Source organism: Pyrgilauda ruficollis, unplaced genomic scaffold (assembly GCF_017590135.1).
Source record: "Pyrgilauda ruficollis isolate IOZ18807 unplaced genomic scaffold, ASM1759013v1 scaffold1, whole genome shotgun sequence".
NCBI classification, from domain to species: domain Eukaryota; kingdom Metazoa; phylum Chordata; class Aves; order Passeriformes; family Passeridae; genus Pyrgilauda; species Pyrgilauda ruficollis.
Window position 1 is genome coordinate 13,571,501 of NW_024508100.1, and position 22,663 is coordinate 13,594,163.

General features: G+C 41.0%; 1 protein-coding gene across 1 annotated transcript; it reads left to right on the forward strand.

The window, feature by feature from the left end:
• Positions 1-283: 283 nt before the first annotated feature.
• Positions 284-12,160, forward strand: SLC34A2 (solute carrier family 34 member 2). Its single transcript, XM_041490177.1, has 12 exons — positions 284-398; positions 501-638; positions 1,117-1,245; positions 2,084-2,227; positions 2,884-2,995; positions 4,100-4,295; positions 5,005-5,100; positions 7,463-7,583; positions 8,302-8,469; positions 9,841-9,957; positions 10,046-10,170; positions 11,489-12,160. The coding sequence occupies exons 1-12, from the start codon at positions 293-295 to the stop codon at positions 12,062-12,064; spliced, it is 2,028 nt and encodes a 675-aa protein (XP_041346111.1). The 5' UTR covers positions 284-292; the 3' UTR covers positions 12,065-12,160.
• Positions 12,161-22,663: the final 10,503 nt, after the last annotated feature.

Below are 22,663 nucleotides of genomic sequence, written 5' to 3' on the forward strand. Positions count from 1 at the left end.
TTTCATGACAGTTAAAAGTGTATGAAAATATAGATGTGAGATGGAAATAATTTTTAATTGTGTACACAAATAAACAAACTGTGATTAAAAAATAATTGAGAAATCAATTTCCCAAATAGAAGAGTAACTCATAAAGTTTAGTAAAAATTTGTGTTCAAGGGAAAATTGCTTATATTTAATTCTCATCTCATGTGTTCTTTATCCTTATCACATTTTTCACATACACTCTTATAAAGTGAATATTTTGACTGCACTTGCATTTCAATCAACACCACTTTGTTAGTCACAGATCATGGCTCCCTGGCCGGAGGTAGAAAAGCCTGAAACCAATAACTATATTGGGGACTCTTCCAAACAAAACCAGAACATGGCTGGGAAAGAAGGAGAAAATCACAAAGGTAATGTGCTCACTCTGAGTTATTAAAAATATATAGGATTTGGGGATCCTTGGAGAAGATGGAAAGTAATTAAACAATTTTTTAAATGTTGTATTTTGTCAGGCAACGTGGCTTCACTTGGAAATAAAGGGGAAATTCAACCTGCATTTTCCACAGTAGCTTTGATAGATGAGACAAGACCAGAAGAAGAAGACCCGTGGGCTCTGCCAGAACTGCAGGACACTGGGGTCAAGTGGTCAGGTAGCCATTTCTCTGTAAATAAGTTGCCCACATTGTTTTCCCATCACTTGTCTCATGTTCTTCAAGAATTAATGGGTGTATAATATTGTCAGCTAAGAAAAATCCTGAAATCCTGCTTCTTACACTCCTTAAAACATGAGAAGGTATATGTAAAACAGTCCAGCACTAATACAGTTTTATATCCAGGCAGCTGTTGGTCTTTTTTTTACTCAGTAGGATGACTGTAAAACCAAGGGTCAATGTCAGATTTCATAAGGCTTTTGTCACATACCAAAAAGGTTTTTTTTTTTTGTGGTAAAAGTAGGCAAACAAAATACCTGCTTCTGGAGTTAAAATGTGATTAAGAACATTCTTTTGGGTTTAATCACACACTGGAGCCATGTCACTGTCTTTGTCTCCAATGTCTTTGCCTGTGCACTAGAGTATTCCAGAAAAAAATTCAAATTATTTTTTTATACATAATGTATTTGTTTTGCAGAACTGGATACAAAAGGAAAAGTCATTCGTGTACTCTATGGGATAGGGAAGTTCATTATGCTACTTGGATTACTCTACATGTTTGTGTGTTCTCTGGATGTACTGAGCTCTGCTTTTCAACTGGTAGGAGGTATGAAAATATCTAAAATATCAAGAATAAATTAATAAGGCAGTAAATTTTGTCTGAGACACTTAAATGCAACTCCCACTCTTCAAGAACATTCTTCATATGTGATGAGACATAGATTCAGAAGGAAGTAGCTCAGATTAAACACTGACCTTCACTTGTTTGAAAGGGCCTTTCTGTCTCAAATTCCAAAGAGCTGTTGACGTAGGGGTTAAGGGCCCCAATTTCCCAGTAGCTTCCTGTTACTTTAGTGACAGTTTAAAAAAAATACACTTGTACATAGATCTGTCCCATATAAAAGACATTTCAACAAGGTGAAATACGAAAATTGTGCTATTGACCAAAGCATCTAACACTGAAATGTCCCCCAAATCCTTCAAAGATGAAAACTATTGAAATTTATTTTTTACATTTACCTCCAAGTGTTGAATTCAGGTGATGGACTCAGGAGTGGTTATCAGAGAAATATGTCCACTTCTGTTGAAGTATTTTGCAAACACAGAAAGGTACAAGAACTGAATTAACCAGTATTATTAAAAGCATTTCCCTTAATTCAGTATCTAAAAAATACCAAGTAATAACATTTAAATCAAGGTATGGGTGGTTTTTTGTCCTACAGTCTTACTGCTGATGGCTGTGGCATTGTATGCTTCTCTGCAGAGTTCAGCAGGGCTTATACTCACTGAAATGAGAGAATATAAAGTATTCTCTAAAAACTGGGATAGCAAACATGGTTATATATGTATCAATTAAATGGCTGAATGATCGTGAATTAAACACTGATAATTTCTATGGACTTTACCTTGTACTTCCTTCACTCTGAGAATATGTTTTTTTATAGGTAAAGCAGCAGGGGACATATTTAAAGATGATTCAGTGCTCTCGAATCCTGTTGCGGGACTGGTGATTGGAGTTCTGGTGACTGTTATGGTCCAGAGTTCCAGCACTTCCTCATCCATTATAGTCAGCATGGTGTCCTCCACATGTAAGTCTGCTTACAGAATCTTCCTAGAGGTCACTCATAAACCTTGTCTCAGCTGCAAACATTCCCACTTGTGTTCACATTGTAGAAGCTTCGGGTAAAAGAATAGAGACTGTAGGAAAAGTTTTTCACAGCTGTTTCCCTGATATAAAATCAAATTTTAAAAAGGAATCATAATGGTATTAATACTAGTAGTAGCAATAGTAGTAGTAGTACTAGTAATAATAATAAAACCACAACTGCAATGAAAATCATTGGAAGCCTTGGCACTGAATGACTTAATTTTGGAATTATCTGGATTGTTTTCTCATGTTAGGCAGTTACTGAACTTCATTGTTTCTGTGGTATCATATATTCAAAATTCTGCAATAAGTAGGTAAATGCCTGGGAAAGAAGAGACTTTATTTTAATCAGGCCCTCTAACATGTGATGAAAATGGAGAACCATGGGCCATAGTGTCAGTGGGGACCACGGGACTATGGGAGTGCCACGTTCCCAGGGGGCTTGATTAAAGCAAACCTGTTTGGATTGGAGCAGCTCATCACACTGACATTAAGGGAAGTCAGGGTTTCACTGATAGTAATAGAAATTTTCATTGAAGCATAGAGCTTTCTGATAATATGATTTTTTCATTCAGTGTTTCCTTTTCTGTTTTCCAGTGCTGACTGTTAGAGCAGCTATTCCTATCATCATGGGAGCAAATATTGGCACCTCAGTTACAAACACAATTGTGGCACTTATGCAAGCTGGGGACAGGAATGAATTTAGAAGGTATTGTACTTAAACTCTAGATCTGGAAAATTGTTTCTTTCATTTTTGTAGGTCTTCTTCTGTATTCCCTATCACTACTACAGCCATTCAACCTTTCTAGACAGGAAAGTCATTAGCATGGCCATGGAAAGTCTTCAAGCATGGCCATGGAAAGTCTTCTTCATACATGTATGGCTTCGTATGCTTGAAGAAAAGCATATCATGTTCCTTTAAAAGTTTTGTGGGTTTGTAAGAATTCACTATTTTTAATGATCTTACACAGGGATAAATTTTCAGGTGCTCCCACTACAGCACCCACCCTTTATTATGTGCTAGTTATGGGAGGGCTGTACAAGAAGTTTATGTTACGTGAGTTTGGTCTGGTTTCCTTGAAAGAGATTTCAATGTTGAAGGCTTCTTAAGTCCGCAGAAAGCCAGAGCTGAAATGTACAGAAATGAAGTGTTCTGGCGTCAGATATATACAGTGACAACTTTTAGACTGACACTTGACATTGCCACTGAGAGAGCTCATGGAGCACTTGGAGGCTGACTGGAGATGGGCAGTAAACTTGGGAACGATAGGAGACTTTGCTGCCTTGTCATTTATGGCACACTGGGCACACTGAAATACTCTTAGCCAAAGCCTCTGAGGGACACGCTGCTCAGCCTTTGGAGGAGAAGATTGAAGGGACCAATCAAATACCAACAGTTTGCAGAAATGTGGGAGAGCTGCAAACCCTCTTGCCCCAGGAGTCAGGGAGAACAGGTCTTAGGACAATGACTGGTTGAGGATTAAAAATGTACTAAAAACAGGTGAGAGGCAAAATAAATACAGGCTGTACAGCCACTTCTTTCTTCAAAAAAGTACTCTTGGCAGCCTCATGATCACTTTTGTCTTTTCTAGTTTTTCTTGTTTTACTCACCTGTCTGGCTCTTTAATTGGTCAAGAGCGTGGAGCCAACCCAGCACTCCATAACAAAGTAGCTATCATATTTGACCCCAGAAATTAAATTATTCCCACCTTGAAATGCCCTTAATCTCTACTTTTATGATTTCATATCTCATTTATGTTATATACATTTTGTTTAATTAAAAGCAGCTCTGTCTTTTAATTTCTTCTTGCAGGGCCTTTGCTGGGGCAACAATCCATGATTTCTTTAACTGGCTAGCTGTGTTTGCACTGTTACCCATTGAAGTCATTACTGGCTATCTCTACCATCTCACCAATGTTATAGTTGAGTCCTTTCACCTTGAAAGTGGTGAGGATGCTCCAGAGCTGCTAAAAGTTATCACAGACCCCTTTACAAAGCTCATCATTGAGGTAAGCTCTTTCTCACTCCAAGGAAGCTGCTACCTGGTTCAGTCACAACTAATCAAAATGCTCTGAGTATGAGAAAGCTTCCCACTCCTATCTCTGTGTCCTTGGGGTAAAGTTCATTAGCAGATGAATTCTTCCTTTTATTCACATTTCATAAAGCCCCAGCTCTGTTTCCAGTTTCTATTTCTCCCACGTTTCACTGTATCAACGGCAGACCTAGCTAGGAGGGCTGGGAAGGCAGGTGAGGACAAATTCAGCCGTGTGGGATGGATGGGAAGGCTGTCTGTTGCCTGGGCATTGGCAGGTAGCGCTAGCTGAGACAACCTGCCACAGCCAGAGGATCAGCACAGGACCTGATGATGACACTGAAATTATGGGACATAATCATGTGCATTTAGAGGCCAGGGGATGCACACAGCTTCTGAAGTGACAGTAAATACAGTCAGGCAGTTGTGTCAGAGCAGCTGATTAAACAGAAAGGGTGAGATGATGTGGGGAGATGACACAAAGGGTTTGTTCCTGCAGAGTTGTACCTTTTTTCCTGGGAACAATCCCTCTCCCACCTGTTGGGCAGGAATTCCAGCATTAGAGTCATGAAGATTTTACATGGTTGAGCTTCCAAAGGGGGTTATTTGAGTAAAGCTGAACAGAAGAATGTGATACAAGCTGGAAATAATGCATTTTTTAAATTATTTTTATTCTTCTTTTTAAGCTTGATAAATCAGTAATAAATGCAATTGCCACTAATGATGAATCAGCAAAAAACAAAAGCCTGGTAAAGATCTGGTGTGTCACTGAATCCAATGTGGTGAGTATCACGTTAAATTAATTGTCAGGTACCTCAGGAAATATATTACTGATCTGTAGCTGATGCTCCTTATCATAGGATTGTGAAATTAGATTTTTTAATGAGGGTGGGGTTTTTATCAGCAGAAAAAGAATGAAAAAAATTTAATGCCGTATTTGTTCCACTTAAACCAAGCATGGTCATCAGTGGTGACCTTGACCTGGCTGCTTTCAGTACTGTGCAGGCCCTTGCCTATCAGAACTGGAGGACTGGTGCCAAGCCTTTTACTCCTTTCAAACCCAAATGCCTTGAAACACTGATAGTCCTACCAACTCCCTGAAAGTGGAAAAAGTCTGCACCATAGGCCAGAGAAAAGATTGTTTTAACCACTGTTTATCTACTGATCTAATCAGCTTTAGTTTTACGTGTGTTGGGGTGATCTGGTGGTAGCTGGCTATTTGCAGCTTTCCTGGAAAACTACCCTTGGAGAAAGCCTCTGTGAGGCTGTCTCCTGCTCCTCTTCACCCAAGCAGCCCTGCAGCTTGCAGGAATCTCTTGCCCAGACCAACACCAATGAGTATTTTGGTAAACTATGGAGCTGAGTGTTTGGTTTGCATTGTTCTGCTAACTAGCAATTACAGCATTAAACATGCTTTGATTCTCTAATTAGAGTATTCTACCTGTTGGCACATATAGAAAAGTAATTCCTGAAGTCCTGAGGCAGAAGATACTTAAGGACAGGCCGTGGAGGTTGAAATTAAGTGCTCAGCTCCTATTGAATGACGGCGTGGAGGGGCAGTGAAACGCTACCTGTGGAGATAGTGCCGGAGCAGAGCTGCGCTCACCTGAACCCCTGCTCAGGTTACGCCGCAGTCTCCGGGTGTCTCTGGCTGTGCCACTGCCAGAGCCGGGTCACAGCCCAGCCTGGTGCCCCCCACTGCCCCTCAGGCACAGCCTGAGCCTCAGCTGGAGGGCTCCGAGCCCCTGCACAAGACAGGAAACTACACGGAAAGTGTAGGCTGAGGGAAATGGTTATTTCTAGACGCACACTTTTTTCTGTGTTGGCTGTATTTTGGCTGTGTACCTACTGCTGAAGTTTACAGTCAAATTATGAAAACATGTGAAACCCCCAGAATTTTGACTTGACCTCGGTGGGGGAAAAGGAAAATAATTTAAATTATCTGCATTCCTACTGGGTTAAACTAATTTCTAGCAAAAATTATTAAACAGACCCATGGCAAGGATAAATACATGCTGACCTCATATGTTTAAAGAAAAACAAACATTTTGATCTAGTGAAGCTGCTTTGAAACTAAGATGATTGAAAAACATTCAGGAAGGTGAGAAACAAGACTGTGTTGTGTTTGTAAAGGTTTACAAGATATGGGGTTCCTGGAGCCCAGGCACTGCCTGGAGATGTGGGGGCACTAGATCCACTCCCAGTTTTGCCCACCTGCATCATCTGGAGAGAGGTACAAATGCAGGTGTTCGTAGGCAGTACCCAACAAAAAAATATGATTTCTCTTTCCCCATTTCTGCAAAAGAAAATCACTCAAGCACTTTGGAAAGATACCTCGTGTTCAGGAGCATGGTTCAGAGTCCATTTGGCTGTTAGCTGCTCTTGTGTAGAAGTACAGCTCCGTCAGCAAACTCTTCCTTAACCTGCTTAATGACTTGTGGACCTGGTGTCAGAATGCAGTGTGTCTGGCCTAGGAGGGCTTATAAGGGAGCTTTTATTGTGATGTACACAGAAATTCAGTAATTTAGTAAGGCTAATCATAGTGTTTATAATGAGCTCTTAGCCCTTGAACATGAAAATTAAAGTAGCAACAGCACTTCTGTTTCTACAGACATGGAAACTGAGGCACAGAAAATCAGCTCGAGCACTTTGTGCTCATCCAGCAAGAGAGGCTGCACTAGTGTTGTAGCGTTCTGACTCACAGTCCTGCAGTACTCATCAGACCATGAACTGCATTGAGATGTCAGGAAAGAGGTCTTTCTTTCATCAAGGAAGCTGTGGCACTGGCTGGAAAAGGAATGCCACTGTCCCACAACTGCAGCCAAACATGAACCTCACTCCACAAAAACTGTCATCAGTAGCTAAGTTCCTTAGCTATTAGTGGATTGGTGATGTGGTTATTACAATGTAGAAGATTTTGGGAATATTTTAATCTTTACATGTTGTAATGATTGACTTGGGTAACAGCATCATTATTCATGTTTAGAGTGCAAAATGTTACCATGTCATTAATGTGGTGCCAGCTTACAATTCTGACTTTTTAGCTGACGAATTTTGGTTGTAGTAAAATTTGAAAATTCTACGTGAGCTCTTAATAAAGTATTGTAGATGACTGAACTATCTGCTTTGTCTGGCAATCTTTAGACACTGCAGAATGTCACAATTCCACCTTCCGAAAACTGCACATCTCCTGACTTTTGCTGGACTGAAGGAAATGTGACATGGACCCTCAAGAATATAACTGAAACAGACTATATCAGTAAATGTAAGTAGTAGAACTTCTCCTCTGCAACATATTTACAAAAGTGTGTAGCTTTCTAATGGTGCTAACAGCCCACTTCTGAGGTGTGTCCAGAAGCCCTCGCCAGCGTAGGGACACATGGCACTGCTGCAGGTGCTGCCTGAGGAGCCTGTGCTCTGCTACAGCTGCACAGCTGGAGTTACAGCACCATCATGGTATCTGGCTGCAGGTGGATCTCTTTCCATGCTGCCTGATACCAGTAATTGAGGTCCTCAGTATCATGTCACCCTCAATGTTCAGATGCCTCGGAGCTACGGTTACTTTGCTGTAATGGTTGCTAAGATATCCCATCCCTATGCATGCCCTGCAGGACTTTCAACAGCCCTGCTCATGCATGCAGCCACCTCTGGGAAAAGCTGACCCACCTTGCAGCTTGAGCACCCCAAAATTTTCTCCTGCCTTTGTACTCCTCTCCCTTGCTCATGGCCACCCAGTTCCTGCCTGCCCCACAGGGGTGCTCGCTGTGTATTTTACAAGCATGTCTGTAGAGGCACCTCTCCTGCCTCACTCAGACATGGCTTTTGTGGAGGAGGGAAGGTAGCATTTCCCTCTTTGCATCAACCCTTCAAGTTGTGTTTGCTTTGGTCCAATTTTCTTAGGGGAGTGAATGAAAACCAGAGCTGGGCTTAGGATCACAGGCAAAAATGTGGGTAGGCTAATTCATTTTCCTTTTCTTTTTCAGGCCAACACATCTTTGTAAACTCAGACCTGCCTGATCTTGCCATCGGGCTCATCCTTCTGGCTTTGTCCCTGCTTGTTCTCTGCTCCTGTTTGATAATGATCGTTAAGCTATTAAACTCTGTGCTTAAAGGACAAGTGGCTAGTGTTATCAAGAAGACAATCAACACTGGTAACTATCTGCTTTTCCTGAGGATTGTTTTAGGAATGACAAGGACACTGAGCATGTTTATTGATGTCTCCTGTTCTGGAAGACATTATGGAATATTTTAAAGAAAATACTATTGAATGAAAATCACGCACACTGCTCAACATTTTTTCTCCCAAGCATTTTTTTTCTTTACTTTAAAAATCTATTAGTGAACAGCTTGATTGAGAAATGCAGCAGATTGACAACATTAGAGACCAAAGTCCAAGCTCTGTTTCTAGATGTATAATCATTAGCTGTTAAAAATGTAGAGTTCCCATCCTCAAAAGATAGCACCAAAGTGCTGAGATTGTGATTGCCTGCTCTGGCACAGGGCCTGCGTATTCCTTCTAAAGCAAGTTGAAAAACGTTTGTAGTAATTAATGATCTTATCCTGTTCTGCTGCCTAACCCTCTCTTCAGCAGGATAAGGTAGCCTTGAATGGTGGTGTTTTTCTGTCTTTCCCAGTTGTCCAGCTGGTTTTTTCAGCGTGGATCCATTGAGTGCAAATGTTACGGGTCTTTTTCACCAGGCTGCTTTTCCTTCATACTCTCCTTAATGGAGAGATTAGAAGCTGTAGCAGAGAAAAGCAGTCCTGGCACAGATCTGAGGCTGTGGTTGAAGTGAGGGTACACAGAAATACAGAAGGCAACAAAGCGGTCCCCAAGCTGTCTTCTCCTGGGCCAAGAACACTGCCCAAATTAAAAACAAGGGGTAGAAAGTAAACAGCTGACAGCTACTGCTTATTTAATTTGGGATCTACTCTGTGTTCTCTTGTGTCTTCCCAGCTGATTAAGTCCTCACTTCTCAGCTCTCTCCATAAATCTGCAGACTACAGTGGACATTTGTGCCTAATTCTCTAATCAGTGTAATTAGCTGTTCTCTGCAAGAGTTAACAAGTGCATTTTTAGGAGATAATCTGCTTGGAACTAGTTAGAACAAACAACTTGATTCTCTCAGGATGGTCTTCAGAGCTTTCTGAAGATCTGATCCATGCAGTGGGTGCCTGGTTGCTGAAACGAAGGCTCTCAAAACTCCCAGAAGGTTTTGTGTTGACCTCTGAGGAAACATTTCTGGTACCTAATTGTATCACAACACACATGCTACCCCAAGTCAGGACAAATGTCTACCTAGTCTGGTATCCATCTCAAAGTGTATCCAGTGGTGCAAGGCTGTAGAAGGCACACAGCAAACAGGATAAATCAAAACAGTAGAACTGATCCCAAATCATCATTTGAGACCCAATATGCAAACAATATATCTACATTTTAGGTGCTTAACAGTCTTCACTGCTGTGTTATTGTTACATAGATGACTCTGTTATGCTAACAGCAGTGTTCTCCCTCTATTTTTTAGATTTTCCATTTCCTTTCACCTGGCTCGCTGGATACCTGGCTATGCTTGCAGGGGCTGGTATGACCTTCGTTGTCCAAAGCAGTTCTGTTTTCACATCTGCTATTACACCCCTTGTTGGTAAGTTGTAAATACTGTGCTCTTTATCCCCATGTTTTATCTTCTCCATCATTCTGAAACAAACTCAGTCGTGTTTCTTTTCTCGTAGGCATTGGTGTTATAAGCATTGAGCGCTCCTACCCCCTCACCTTGGGAGCCAACATTGGCACAACAACAACTGCTATACTTGCAGCTTTAGCAAGCCCTGGGAGTACACTAAAATATTCATTACAGGTCAGTATAAAACAATGCTTTCTTGACTTAATTTAGAAGTTGTAACTTTTCTGAAGAAAACCCTGACAAAAGTGGCCGTGATGCAAATGTGCTGTTCATGTTGTTCATGTTGTGCCTGATTTTGTCTGTGCTATTAATAACAATGCATTCATTTCCACTGCTAGAGCAAAAAGGTTGCCTTAAAAATTTTCAGAATATCAACATATAGCTTATCTTGCTTTTATAAATTGTCTTGATCTGCATGGATTGATTCAGAATTGAGACAGGGAAGGCCATTTGACCCCTGAGCATGGAGCCTTTTCTGCTTGGAGTTCAGTGCCCACATACTGAGAACCCTCTGAGGGTTATTGATTTCTGTAAGCTCTCTTCTCAGGATCCTAAGTCAGTTCATGAATTGTACAGGGACTCCTGTAACCTAAGTGAAGGTTGCACAATCCTTAAGCTGGCAAGCTCTCTATCTACCCGACGTTGAAGTGAGCATCATGGCATCTATTTTTCTCCTTGTAAATGTACTTTGACTGGGTTTTATTGAATTCCTTTTTGCCTCAAACTATTTGAAAAGTAGGAAGCCTGGCTTTGACCTCTCATTTTCCACCCAGTAAAGAACCTGGCAGCAGATAACATTTGAATGAGTGCTTTACAATTAAGAGTGAAAAGATAATGACGTTTCCTTGGTGAATAGGATGAATGTCTTTACTAGCTAAAATAAATCAAGAAAATTACAGAAGTCATTTTATTGTCCTCAGGCAACAGATGTAATCATGAGAAGATGCTATCTTGATAAAGCTCAGATTTCATGATAACGTACTGGTTTTATAATACCCTTTATAAATAAACGCCTGTACTTTCATATTTACTTTAGTCTGATAACAGTTACAAAATTGCAACAGGATAACATGAGCAGGGAATGTACTGTTTTGTTCAATATATGCTTTTTCTGTCTAAGTGAATCCTGTATGCTTTAGCAAGTCTGTGCCTTTTAATGCTACTTTTTGTTTAAAAAAATTTTGAAGTATGTAAATCAAAGGATTGTAAAGACTCAAAGTCCCCTTCCAGGAATCTCCTCAGTGGCCTATAAACTTATAGCTAATTTTTTGTAAAATCCAGGTTTGTACCATTAAAATTTCTCTATAGCCTGTGTGCAATACCAAATTTACGCTTCCCATGTTTTCATTGAAAATTTATGGACGCAGAACCCAATGGTTTCCACACCTTATTGACAACAGTACTGTTTCCTGGGAGCTGGAAGTAATTATTATGTGGGTAGGAGTATTTTGGTGTTTTAGTTAATGAACTTCTCAAATGTTTTTGCTTTCAGATTGCCTTGTGCCACTTTTTCTTCAATGTCTCTGGGATTATTCTGTTTTATCCGATACCTTATACCCGCCTGCCAATCCGCATGAGCAAGACCTTGGGAAATATAACAGCCCAGTACAGATGGTTTGCTATATTTTATCTTCTCCTCTGTTTCTTTCTGTTGCCTTTGTTTGTATTTGCTCTGTCACTGGCAGGCTGGGCCGTCCTTTTGGGTGTTTGCCTTCCTCTGTTTGTTCTTTTTATTGCTGTGGTTGTAATTAATGTTATGCAGAAAAGGCGACCACATTCACTGCCTGAGAAGCTCCAAAACTGGGATTTCCTACCTGTCTGGATGCACTCCCTAGAGCCCTGGGACAATATAATTATGTCTTCACTTGCTTTTTGTGGGAAACACTGCTGTGGCTTCTGCAAGTGTTGCAAAGTCAATGCTGAAGAGGAAGGTGCCAAAGACAAGCAGCTAAAAACTATGGAAGTTTATGAAAACACCATGGCAATGGCTGATGAAGAACGAGGTGGAAGAAGGGCACCAGCTGTGGCTTGTGTTGACAAAACAGGCACAAACAACACAGCCTTATAGTATTGGATCCATGCATACTAGCAGAGATACAGCACAGGACAGCCAGGCTCATCAAAACCACCTTGGACCTTGCACTGAGGACAGAGTGAACTTTTTGTTAGGTTTCTGAAGCCAGTGATACATCACTCATCAAGGAAGGGAGTCAAACAAGCTTGACAGAGTCCCTAAAAAAATCTATGCTCAGTTGCAAAGCTAATAACAGATTTGCTCACAGAGGATCTACTATGTGGTACCTTCCTCCAATGTTATCAGTAGCAAACAAAAGAAATCCTGATGCAGTCCCATGAAGAGGGGGATGAAAGAAGTGGCAATCAATTCAAACTTTAAAAAAACAATAAATAATGCACTTGTAGAATAGTCTTTCTGACCTACTGACTCAGCAGAAATTACTTCATAATACCTAAGAAGCCCTTGAAATTAAAACAAAAAAAAAAGGGGTGGGGGGTGGGAAGGAAAAAAAAAAAAAAAGGAAAAAAAATAAAAAAAAGAAATCCTAATGTTTTCATTGGCCTGTTTGCAGTGGTCAAAATGGAAAACAGTAGCTTTCCTAGAATAGACAAAATGTATTCTATGTGTGTGAAGGAAAATGAAATGCTGGGACATCCTTCAGAAGCTTTTGGAATCCCACTCTGGCATGAGAGTGTACATGAGCCCATTTGGAGCCCTCTCTGTCTCCTCTAACAGTGGGGACTGGAGCTATACTCTTTTGTTATCTCAGGCTAAAGACCATAAGGTAATTGCTGCTCCCTCTGCCCGCTGAATGTTAAGAACTGTGTATGGAGACATTGGGCTGCTACCAAAGGTCTTGACTGACTGAGGATGTGATTGTGTGGCCATTCCTCTCTCTAGATGGTCCTCTTCAGTCCTGGTCACCATGTAATCCCACAATATGGACTGGTGCAGGAAGGAGGACAAGTAGGGGAGGAGAGAGCTGTGCCAGCCTGGGCTGATGCCAGGAGATCTGTGTGCAGCTGTGGCTCCATTTGCCTGAGCCACAAAAGGAGTTTTCAGTTTTCAGCACTGGAGAATGGCTTTAGACCTACAACAGAGAGAGCCTGCAGGGCAGATTGTGGCTAGCACAGGGCATCTGGTAACGTTTACTGGAGAGAAAGGGGTTTTCACTACCCCTCTGTGCTCTGAACCACACTACTTGGAAATAATGTGAATTTTACTGGCAATTGTATGTAGCAATCCAAATCCCAGATAAAATCCATAAGGAGTGCAGTCACTGCAATGTCTAGCAAATCCATGGGTAGTGCAATACTTGATAGGAAGCTGCTTGTGCTCAAATTTTACCTTACTGTTGTTTTAGTAAATGCTTGTGAGACTGCTCTGAATCATGGGCTGACAGAAGGCTTAATTTCAAAGTCAGGAGAAGAACATTTCAAAGACACACTCAGTACTTCTGCTGATTTTCAACAGCTTAGATATTACTGAGTATGGAACGATATCTGAAGTCCAATCACTAATATTAAAAAAAAAAAAAAATTAGATGGCTGAGTGTAAACCAGGTGTCATTTAAAGCCCATTTAAGTGGCTGAATTTTAAATTACATGTGTAACAAAAATGCTGAGAAGACCCTTAGTGTAACAAAGCTACTCAGTGCTGCTAGAACACAATTACTTCTGAATAGTTGTTTTCTGCAGAGCTTGGAATTCAGTAGGCTAAATTTATCAATCAAGTAAATACATACATTTTAGAAGTATGAAAATTGTTTTCATTTACTTTTTTAAGCTAACATGCTAACATTAAAACTGGCAAACTATGTGTTTGCAAATTGCATTCAAACTGAGATTCTAACTTTCTGTGATTGTGAGCCAGTGACAAAATGCTTAGAATTAGAGTGAAATTCCAAAACCACCTAGTTTTGGTATAGTTCTGCTCTTTTGGAGTGTAGTACCAAACAGCAGAATTATGTCAAATGTTCTTTTTAAAGTTATTTTCATTATGCTTCATGTAGTTGAAACAATTTTGTTGGCATCTCATTTTTAAAGTGGAATTTTTATATTTTCAATAAATCTTCTTCATTTTATTCTCACAATTCTGGATACTTTTTGAATCTATTTCTTTAAATCCCAATGTGCATTTCCCATGCCCTGCTTCTTTGGGAAAATATGAGAAAACTATCCAGAATTGTTTTCAAGTTATCTTTCGTTTCCATTGACCACCCATTGAAAGAGGAAACATTTTAGTCTACTTTTACTCATTTCTTAAACAACATGCACCTTATTTTGCTTCTTGAAGTAAAGCCTTCAAGAACAGTGATAATAACTGTGGGAAAGCAATTCTTACAAATGAATCAGGGTAATAATTGTCAGGCATATCAGTACTTTATGGTTCCTCTTGGTAACGTCTCCCCTGTGATCTCCTCTCCTCGCTCCAGGTCATACCATGCCATTGTGTTAAGCAGATTCCAACAAGTATTTCTGTTTAATACAGCATGGTATGTCCTGGTACACTCACCCCCACACTCTTACTAAAATATATTTACGCTTTATTTATAATTGTTTGAGTGTACAGAATTTTTCATAACTTATAGAGAAAAAGGCTCGTGATTGTGTTATATATTACATATTTGAAAACTATGCAATGTTTATCTATAAAAATGTAAAAAGGCACTACTGTATATTTTGTAATATAACTTTTCAATTGTTTGTAACTGTGTATACTGTGTATTATGGAGACTGTTGGCTCCATCAATAGGTTACTTAAAGATTATTAGTAATGCAGAGACAGATTTCTTAAAGAGAAAAAACAACTATAGACTTTCATAACATGGCTTAATGCACAAGGATATTAAACACTATGTTTCTAAAAGATTTGAATTTTCTGTAATGAGAAATTTTGGAAATACAATGTTTCTAAAATACTTTTTTAAACTCTTAAACACTTTATCTTTTAACTGTTTCAAGGACAGTATATGTCTTTATATTTTGTCATGAATGTTCATCTTGTCTGTCCTCATGCATTGAATGTAAAAATAAAGAGAAGTCGAAAAAAAATACTTTTCATAATATCTATTTATATGCATATCATGGAATCTTGCAGAAAAATGAGTATTCAGACAAGTTCTAGCCTGAGGTGATGCAATGTGCAAGAAATGAGAAGGTCTTTTTAGCACTGAGCTCTAAAGAAAAGCACCTGTGTGTCCAATATTTTCATATGAATGAGAGATTTTCATATGGAGAAAAATAAAAAGAATTGCTCAGTGCAACGTGTGGGTCAAGATATTTTCTGGCAGAGTGCTACAGACTGTCCTTAGTGAAGGCAAGCTTGGAAGAGCAAAGCCAATGATATTGTGGCAACAGGATGCATGACAAGTCACCACAAATTATCTGTGTCACTGTACCAGGCTCAGATTCTTCCTGAATTCTCTGGCAAACAGTGTCTCTGCAATGCTCCTTATACCCTGTGGCCTGAGTGATGTCTGGCTTATGACTGGCAAAAATATCCATCTTACTCTTTTTTTTTTTTTAATCACACATGACCTATGGAGCTTAAAATGAGCCAGACAGAGAGAAATAAAAAAGTGCTCTTTAAATGTGTTAAAGAGTATTGCAAATGTTATTAGACTTTCTAATTATGAGCTCTATAGTAGCTGAGGAACCAGCCCCAAAAGCAACTCTCATTCCCAATTACATCATGCTTTATTGAAATGAAGATAGCAGAAGTATTTCTTATAACACCAATATTTATGCACTAAAGTATAAACTGGCTTCTTCTGAAAGTGCAGTAAACACCCTAGGCCCATGATTTAAAACTTAGAGCTTCTTACACCTATGCATAAACACTGTAATTTATCACCTTCCATGACTCTCCAACTGTTGGGAATCAAAGCACACCCAGGACACAGGCACATGTTGTGCCACCCACCTTTCTGTTTCCAAACTGCCTGGATCAAAGTTCAGCAATGCCTATCACTATTTAACCAATACCAGTTAAGTCATGGAGCTCTGCACTCATCAGAAGCTTTCAAAATGTGCAAACAGTGCTTCTCAGCTCATTGCCTGTTCTCTGTCCTCTTCCCCTCTGCTTGCAACTTAACCATGTTGTCCACAGCTCCTTTTGGTGCTCCTGTGCTGTTTTAGTCTCTGCTGAAGCGCCACATTTGCTTCCCCCGGTTTCAAACTCTTTATAACACTGCATTGAACTGCACCAGATGTACCACTGTGCAGCATTCTGGTTAGTCTGAAATGCTGCTTGAATGCTCCATCATCTCTTCCTTCATCTCACCACGCGGTGGTGGGCACCCAGCCAGGCCCTTTGGGCAGCCACGCGCTGTGCCATTGAGAAAGGCTGTTCTCTGATTTACAGCAGATTGTTTGGGGCTGCAGGCTGGTGTGCTACCACTGGCAGCAGCTGAACCAACACACAATCAATAGCAAAGGATCTCATCAGGTCTTTTCAAAATAAATAGTGAGCAGTGTGAAGCACAAATCCCCTGTTTCAAGAACTGCATAAGCAAGGATACCACACACGTACCAGGGAATGCCAGGCCATGCTTCTGTTGCATCATCTCAGTGGGCTGTTCTTCCATGCAGGCGCTTTATCTGCATTCGGAAGTTTTTCACTATCTAGTGGCCACTCCTGGTGTTGCCACATGCCAGAGGCATGACGCTGGATGTGTAAACCTGCTGATGATACTTTTACAGAATATTTTTTGGATCTTACCCCCTCTATGACAATTCAAAGAAAACACGTGGTCCATGTGAGACCTGAGTGTTCACTTCCCATATTGGACAGTAATCACACTGATTTAATGGAGCTGTCCCTAACCAGGTTTCCCCTAACAACTAAGATCTCAGTGTTTCAAGAAGACATCAAGAGAAGCAGAGCAAAGGCCAGAATGAAACTGTCACAGGCATTGTATCTTACTCAGCACCTGATGGAATTCCCTAATTGCCATTTACACTTTTGGTGTATCAATCTTTTTACATGGCTCAACGTCTAAGGACACATTACCATGACATAAACAATCAGGGTAATTACAGGAGCAGATATTTTGCAACCAACACCACAGCTGATAGACCAGGGTTTTTTTTACACAATGCAAAATGCATAAATTATAGGACATGCAAACAATTGCTGGACCAAATGCTGCCCTTGGTGAGGCAATACATGGTCATAATTGACATTAGGAAAATCGGTGCTCATGTGAGTGAGGAGAACATTAAGCCCTATTTTAACTGACTAATGCAATGCCCTCAGGCACTGGATCTCAAAAGGTTACCAGCTTGAAGGCTGTCTCTGGAGTTGCTGCATAGTGCAAACAAATGTTATTGACTAATTTCTTGCTTCCTGCTGTTATATCATCCAAAAAGATATCCTTAAAGATCCTTATCAGTGCAATCTCCCCGTCTTCCTCAAAGAGTGTGCTAGGACAGTTTCTAACACTTCCCAGCAGAGTGGGATGCATATGGCTGCTCCCACCCACAAGGTGCAGATCATCCTTTGGCCTGTCCTTGAGGACAGGTGTGACACAAGGGGAGTTTCTGAAGAAAATGACAGCATGATGGCTCAAATCACAGGCTTGTATGCTGGAAGTGGAAAGAAGCTATTTGAGTATATGCTGGGGAAATCTACTTAGCCTGGTTGCTGCCTTTGGCCAGGCTGGGCATGTCCTCATTGCCCTCAGAGCTGACACTTTTATTCATGGACAGGGGAAAGAAGAAATCCCAAGCAGCTCATTGTGTCTCAGGTGGGACCTCATCTCTGCATTCAGTCCTTTGTGCCTGTGACAGCTCTTCTTCCTTCCCCTCAAACATAGCAACGCTGCTAAACAAAGGAATCCCCAAGCTGATGTTCACCCAACTTGGGAAAAGGAGGTGCAGGGAATGACGTTTTGTTTTGTCTCCTCCCTCCATCACATTGCAAGCTTGGGTTGCTGGGGATTGAGGAATCACAGACAGAGCAGGAGTGGGGATGGAGAAACAGAGCTTCAAAACAGGCCAGGACTTCCAGGGATGGGATGATGTGGGGCTGGGTGGCTAGCTGGACCTGATGGTTAAATGACTGCTTGTACATGGCAGCAGGCAGAGAGCACTTTGCATTCATCAGCAGCAATTTCAACACTACCTTGAAACACAGGGAAAGGAATGAGATTTACTTCCCTTGAAGTAAAACAAAATGCTTGGTGAACCAAGCAAGGCATCCTAAGCCCAGATGCATGGAGCTGGCTGTCCTTCTCTAAGAATCTCATGGTTATGGATGTGATGGAGCAGCTCCTCCTAGTCAGGTGTGGATTCACATGCCATGGATTCACAATCTCAGCCAAGCCCTAAATAAGATGGGCTCAAAGCATTTGCTGAGGTGCTGTGAGAAAGCAGCTCAGTGTTCAGGGGCACCCCATCCCAGGGGGTTCACCTTGGACACAGGGGAGGGATGCAGGAGACCTCCCTTCCTCTGCAGGATAGCAGCCAGGCCACTTCACCTCGGGTGTGCACACACATGGAGTGTTGTGTGCAAGAACTTCAGGTGGGTACACTTAGGACAGATGTCTGCAGCTGGAAGAATGACCCATGAGAGAAAGTAACCAGACTACAACCAGTGGCTATAAAACTGAGATATTACAGCTAGGAAAACAACGTTGTTGAAATCAGTAACTGAAAAAGAGTCTGAGAGATTAATTTGTAGATCATTCAAGTCATCATCAGGCCCTTCAGAGAATGAGAGGTCTGGTTCTTGGTGGATTTGGAGATTCTGATTAAGTGGTCTTCTACCTTTGCAATGAGCTGTCCTGTGATGGATAATGAATATTGCCTGAGAGCACCACAAAGAGTCTTCCTCTGTTAGTAAAACTAACTTCTTACCAAGTCATTTTCAGCTGCTCCTCTTGGATGTGAGTCAGAGGGATAATACCTGAAAGGCAACTTTAAAAGCTTTTAAGATGTCTTGACCATATGTAACAGGTGATTTGAATAAATTACATTGAGACACAGCTTAGTGTAAAGCTTTTGGGCTTTCTTACACCATGTGCAGCAGCACCTTGCCAGGGAAGGCATGTTACACTGTACTGGCAGGAATGTTTGAAGATACATTTACTCACCCTTTGTCACTTTTAATTAAAACCCAGTTTCAGGACACCCCATTGGGTAACTTTTGAGCAAGTGTAATTAACGAGATTTTTGGTCAATGAAAATGTTTCCACAGAGACACTATAGATGTTGTCATGGAAGGTGTTTTGGGGGTCAAAATCTCAAGCTGGTAGGAGCTGGAAGGACCACTCAGCCAGAGCATCCACAACGACAAAAAAAAAAAAAAAAACACCCTGGGTACATTGGGGTGTCTGTAGGGCAGTGAAGACTGGAATGATGCAGCAGGATAAGTAGCCAGGTGTGCTTTTCTGGGGTTGTCCCCATACTCCCCCCATCAACGTGGTGGAGCTGTTGGGTCTTGAGGACACCCTGGCTCTTGGGGTTTGGACACCAGGGCTTGGGGCTGGCTCAGACACTGGGCAGAATGTAGACAGAGATCAGTGGGGGCTCCTCCCTCTTTTGTTCAGTCGTAGATCTAAGCCAAAATGTCAAATACACGAGTTGTACAAAATGCTCTGTTCCTCACTTGCTGCTTTCACATCAAATCTAGCATTTAAAAGGCTTAGCAACCTTTTAAAAATGACAAGGGAGACTGGATGGTAGAATTCCTGTGGAGTACATAGAGCATTTTCAATGAAGCAAACTCTGATTAATGGAGAATATCCCAGAGCTGAGAATGGATTTCACACCTCACCAGTAGAAAGGGCCATTCCAGCACCATCTGTTGACACATCCTGGCAATTCTCCTAGCTGCAAATCCCAGAGGAATTTAAAATTTCCTCACCTGGGCCAGGTGCCTTGCTCACCTCAGGAGGAGGTACTGACCTCAGCCTCTGTAGGGCACAATTTTCAAAGCCTGCCTATGCCTGAGCGTGCATGCTGTATGATGGGCAGTTCTTAGTCATAGGCCTGCAAATGACTGGTAGGATAAAGCTGGGAAAGATACCACAAGCAGTCAAAATTGTTGTTTATTTTTTATTGATCACATGTATTTCCATACATGGAAATAAGAAAATTAAGTTGAAATGAAACATAATGAAGTCGCCCCCAAAATGTTGCTTTATATCTATTGGATTACAAACAAATGCCATTCAAGACGGGCTGGAAAACTTTTTTCCCACTGAAAGTTTCAAGCAGCTTTTCAGCTCAAAAAAGATGAGAAAAATTGCTCTAGAAAAATAAAGTATCTGAAATAGCTAAATCAAGGTTCCTGGGGCACAGCTGGGGAAGCTTAAAAGCAAAATAAAGGGATTGAAAACAGCTGAAAAGTGACTGAAGAAAAACAACTCTTGCTAGGGGCAGTCAGATTTAGGCTTGCTGGTGTGTCAGGAACAGCTCTGTATTTGTGTGTCTGAAGTTTTTGCTCGTGGTGGGCAGGGTTGCTCCTGGAGACACATAGTCTGATATGTGGCTGTTTAATGAGCAGGTAAGTGTTCAATTTTTTTTGTTTATAATTTGGCACCTGTTACTTGGTTTGAATACACAGTATTATAACAGGAAAGAAAAAGTTCCTATTCAGAGTACTTTCTTGAACCAGAGGAGATGTGGGGATAGGACTTTTTTTCCTGGGCATGTCAGAAACATTGTGAAGGATGTACTCATTAAGGATCTTTTTGTTGATTTTTATTACAGTAGTGTTATTCTTTCCTTTCTCTTCCCCAGTCATGAGTTAACTTGTGTGGAGGTTTCAAATGCAGTCAAAATGTGCTCTGTTGGCTGTGTGGTGGGTGTGATGGGAAAACACTAGTTGATTATTTATTATGTCTGTAGGAGAGAAAAAATGTCTAGTCTTTCTGCAAAAATATCTCATTTTTCTCAGGAACCGTCTTGCTGGTTTTGTTCGATATTTCACCTGAAGTCAAAGGAACAATCTAATTCTTCACTTTTTTTTTTTGTTGGTGGCACACAAATCCTGGGGATACTGTTATGTGTGCTTCTAGCAAACAGAGGTCTTGAAGGAGGATTCTGAGAGAATGATTCTATGAATCTAATGGAGGTAAAATACATTTGTATTGTGATGTAGATTATACACATGAATTTATGCCACCTGTGCCAATAAAGGTATATTGGGGTGGACTGCCCTTCAGTGGTTGAGATATATGCTGGGGCTGGTGGCACAGAAACTATGGCAAAAATATGGAAAATTTACAGGGTGTGAGCAGCAGACCCCAGTCCAGCCATGTCCTCGGCCAGTTATGGATGTTCAAAGTCTGAGGCTGCTGCTCAACATCAGTCCAACATGGCTTGTGAACTCAAGCTGGGTTCAAGAACTGTTGCAGTCTGAACTTCACCCGTGACTGTTGGCTGAAAGGGGACCATTATCTCCTCACTAAAGAGCAGAGGTCAACTTTCTAATAGCATCTGGGATAGTTCATGCAAGGATGAATCACTCTTGGACTACTTTGTCTTCTGCTACACAGAAGTTTCCAGGGCAATATTCTAAGGTCTTCTGTGCTGTTATAAACAAAGCCACTGTAATTATCAGAGAAATGCAATGAAGACCAAGAGAACTGGTCTTCTCTTTCTGTATAGAAGAGTGATGGAGACTCTGAAAGGCTCCAGAATACTCTCAGGACTCCAGTGACTGTGGGGTTTGGGGTTTTTTTTTGTGTCCTCTTTCCTTTTGTTTTTCTATTGCTTTCATTTATTTATTATTCACAGTGGAAAATTGCTTTCTTTTACAGCTACTCTCAGTTAAAGCACAAAACTCTGGTCTTGTTTGTTGTGCTGATTCTGGCTGAGTTAATTTTCTTTATAGTAGCTAGTATGGGGTCATGTTTTGGATTTTTGCAGAAAACAGTGTTGACAATATGAAAATATTTGCGTTATTGCTGAGCAATGCCTACACGGTGTAAAAGCCTTTTCTGCTTCTCACCCCATCCCACCAGTGATGCCTCTTCACAGTTCTTTTGTTGAATTTCAGTGTAAAAGCCTTTTCTGCTCCTCACCCCATCCCACCAGTGAGGAACCTGGGAGTGTACAATGAGTTGAGAGGTGACACAGCTGGGACAGCTGACCCCAACTGACTCAAGGGAGAGTCCATCACACTGAGCACATAAAGCTGGGGAAAGAAGGATAGGGAGAATTTGGAGTGATGGTGTTTGTCTTTCCAAGTCACTGCTATGTGTGAGGCAGCTCTGTTGTCCTGTCCTCTGTTGTCCTCCCTGCCCATGGGAGCATTGAAAGAATTCCTTGTTTTGCTTTGCCTGTATGCAGGGCTTTTGCTTTACCTGTTAAACTGTCTCTATTTCAATACACAAATATCCTCACTTTTATTCTTCGAATTTCCTCCTCTCATCCTGAGGAGTGCATGTGAATGAGTGGCTTAGTCAGCTGCTGGGGTTAAACCATGCCATGTGTCCAGGAGATCAAGGGTGAGATGAATATCTAAGATAGTTTAGATCAATTATTCTTTAGTGAAGTAGCATTAATATTGTGTGTCTTCAAAAACTGCATCTTGAACTTCTTTCTCCTAGGCATGTATTTGTTAACACCAGTGCAACCATTTAAATGTTTCAAAGAAAACACCTTAATTGGAGTAAATAAAAGAATCAACAGGTATCTT

What these genes read in the sequence shown, in the direction of transcription:
- SLC34A2 (XM_041490177.1), top strand. Translation starts at nt 293, where the DNA reads ATGGCTCCCTGGCCGGAGGTAGAAAAGCCTGAAACCAATAACTATATT. An exon ending in AGAAGGAGAAAATCACAAAG is followed by an intron (nt 399 to 500) that starts GTAATGTGCTCA and finishes GTATTTTGTCAG; the next exon opens with GCAACGTGGCTTCACTTGGA. An exon ending in CACTGGGGTCAAGTGGTCAG is followed by an intron (nt 639 to 1,116) that starts GTAGCCATTTCT and finishes TTTGTTTTGCAG; the next exon opens with AACTGGATACAAAAGGAAAA.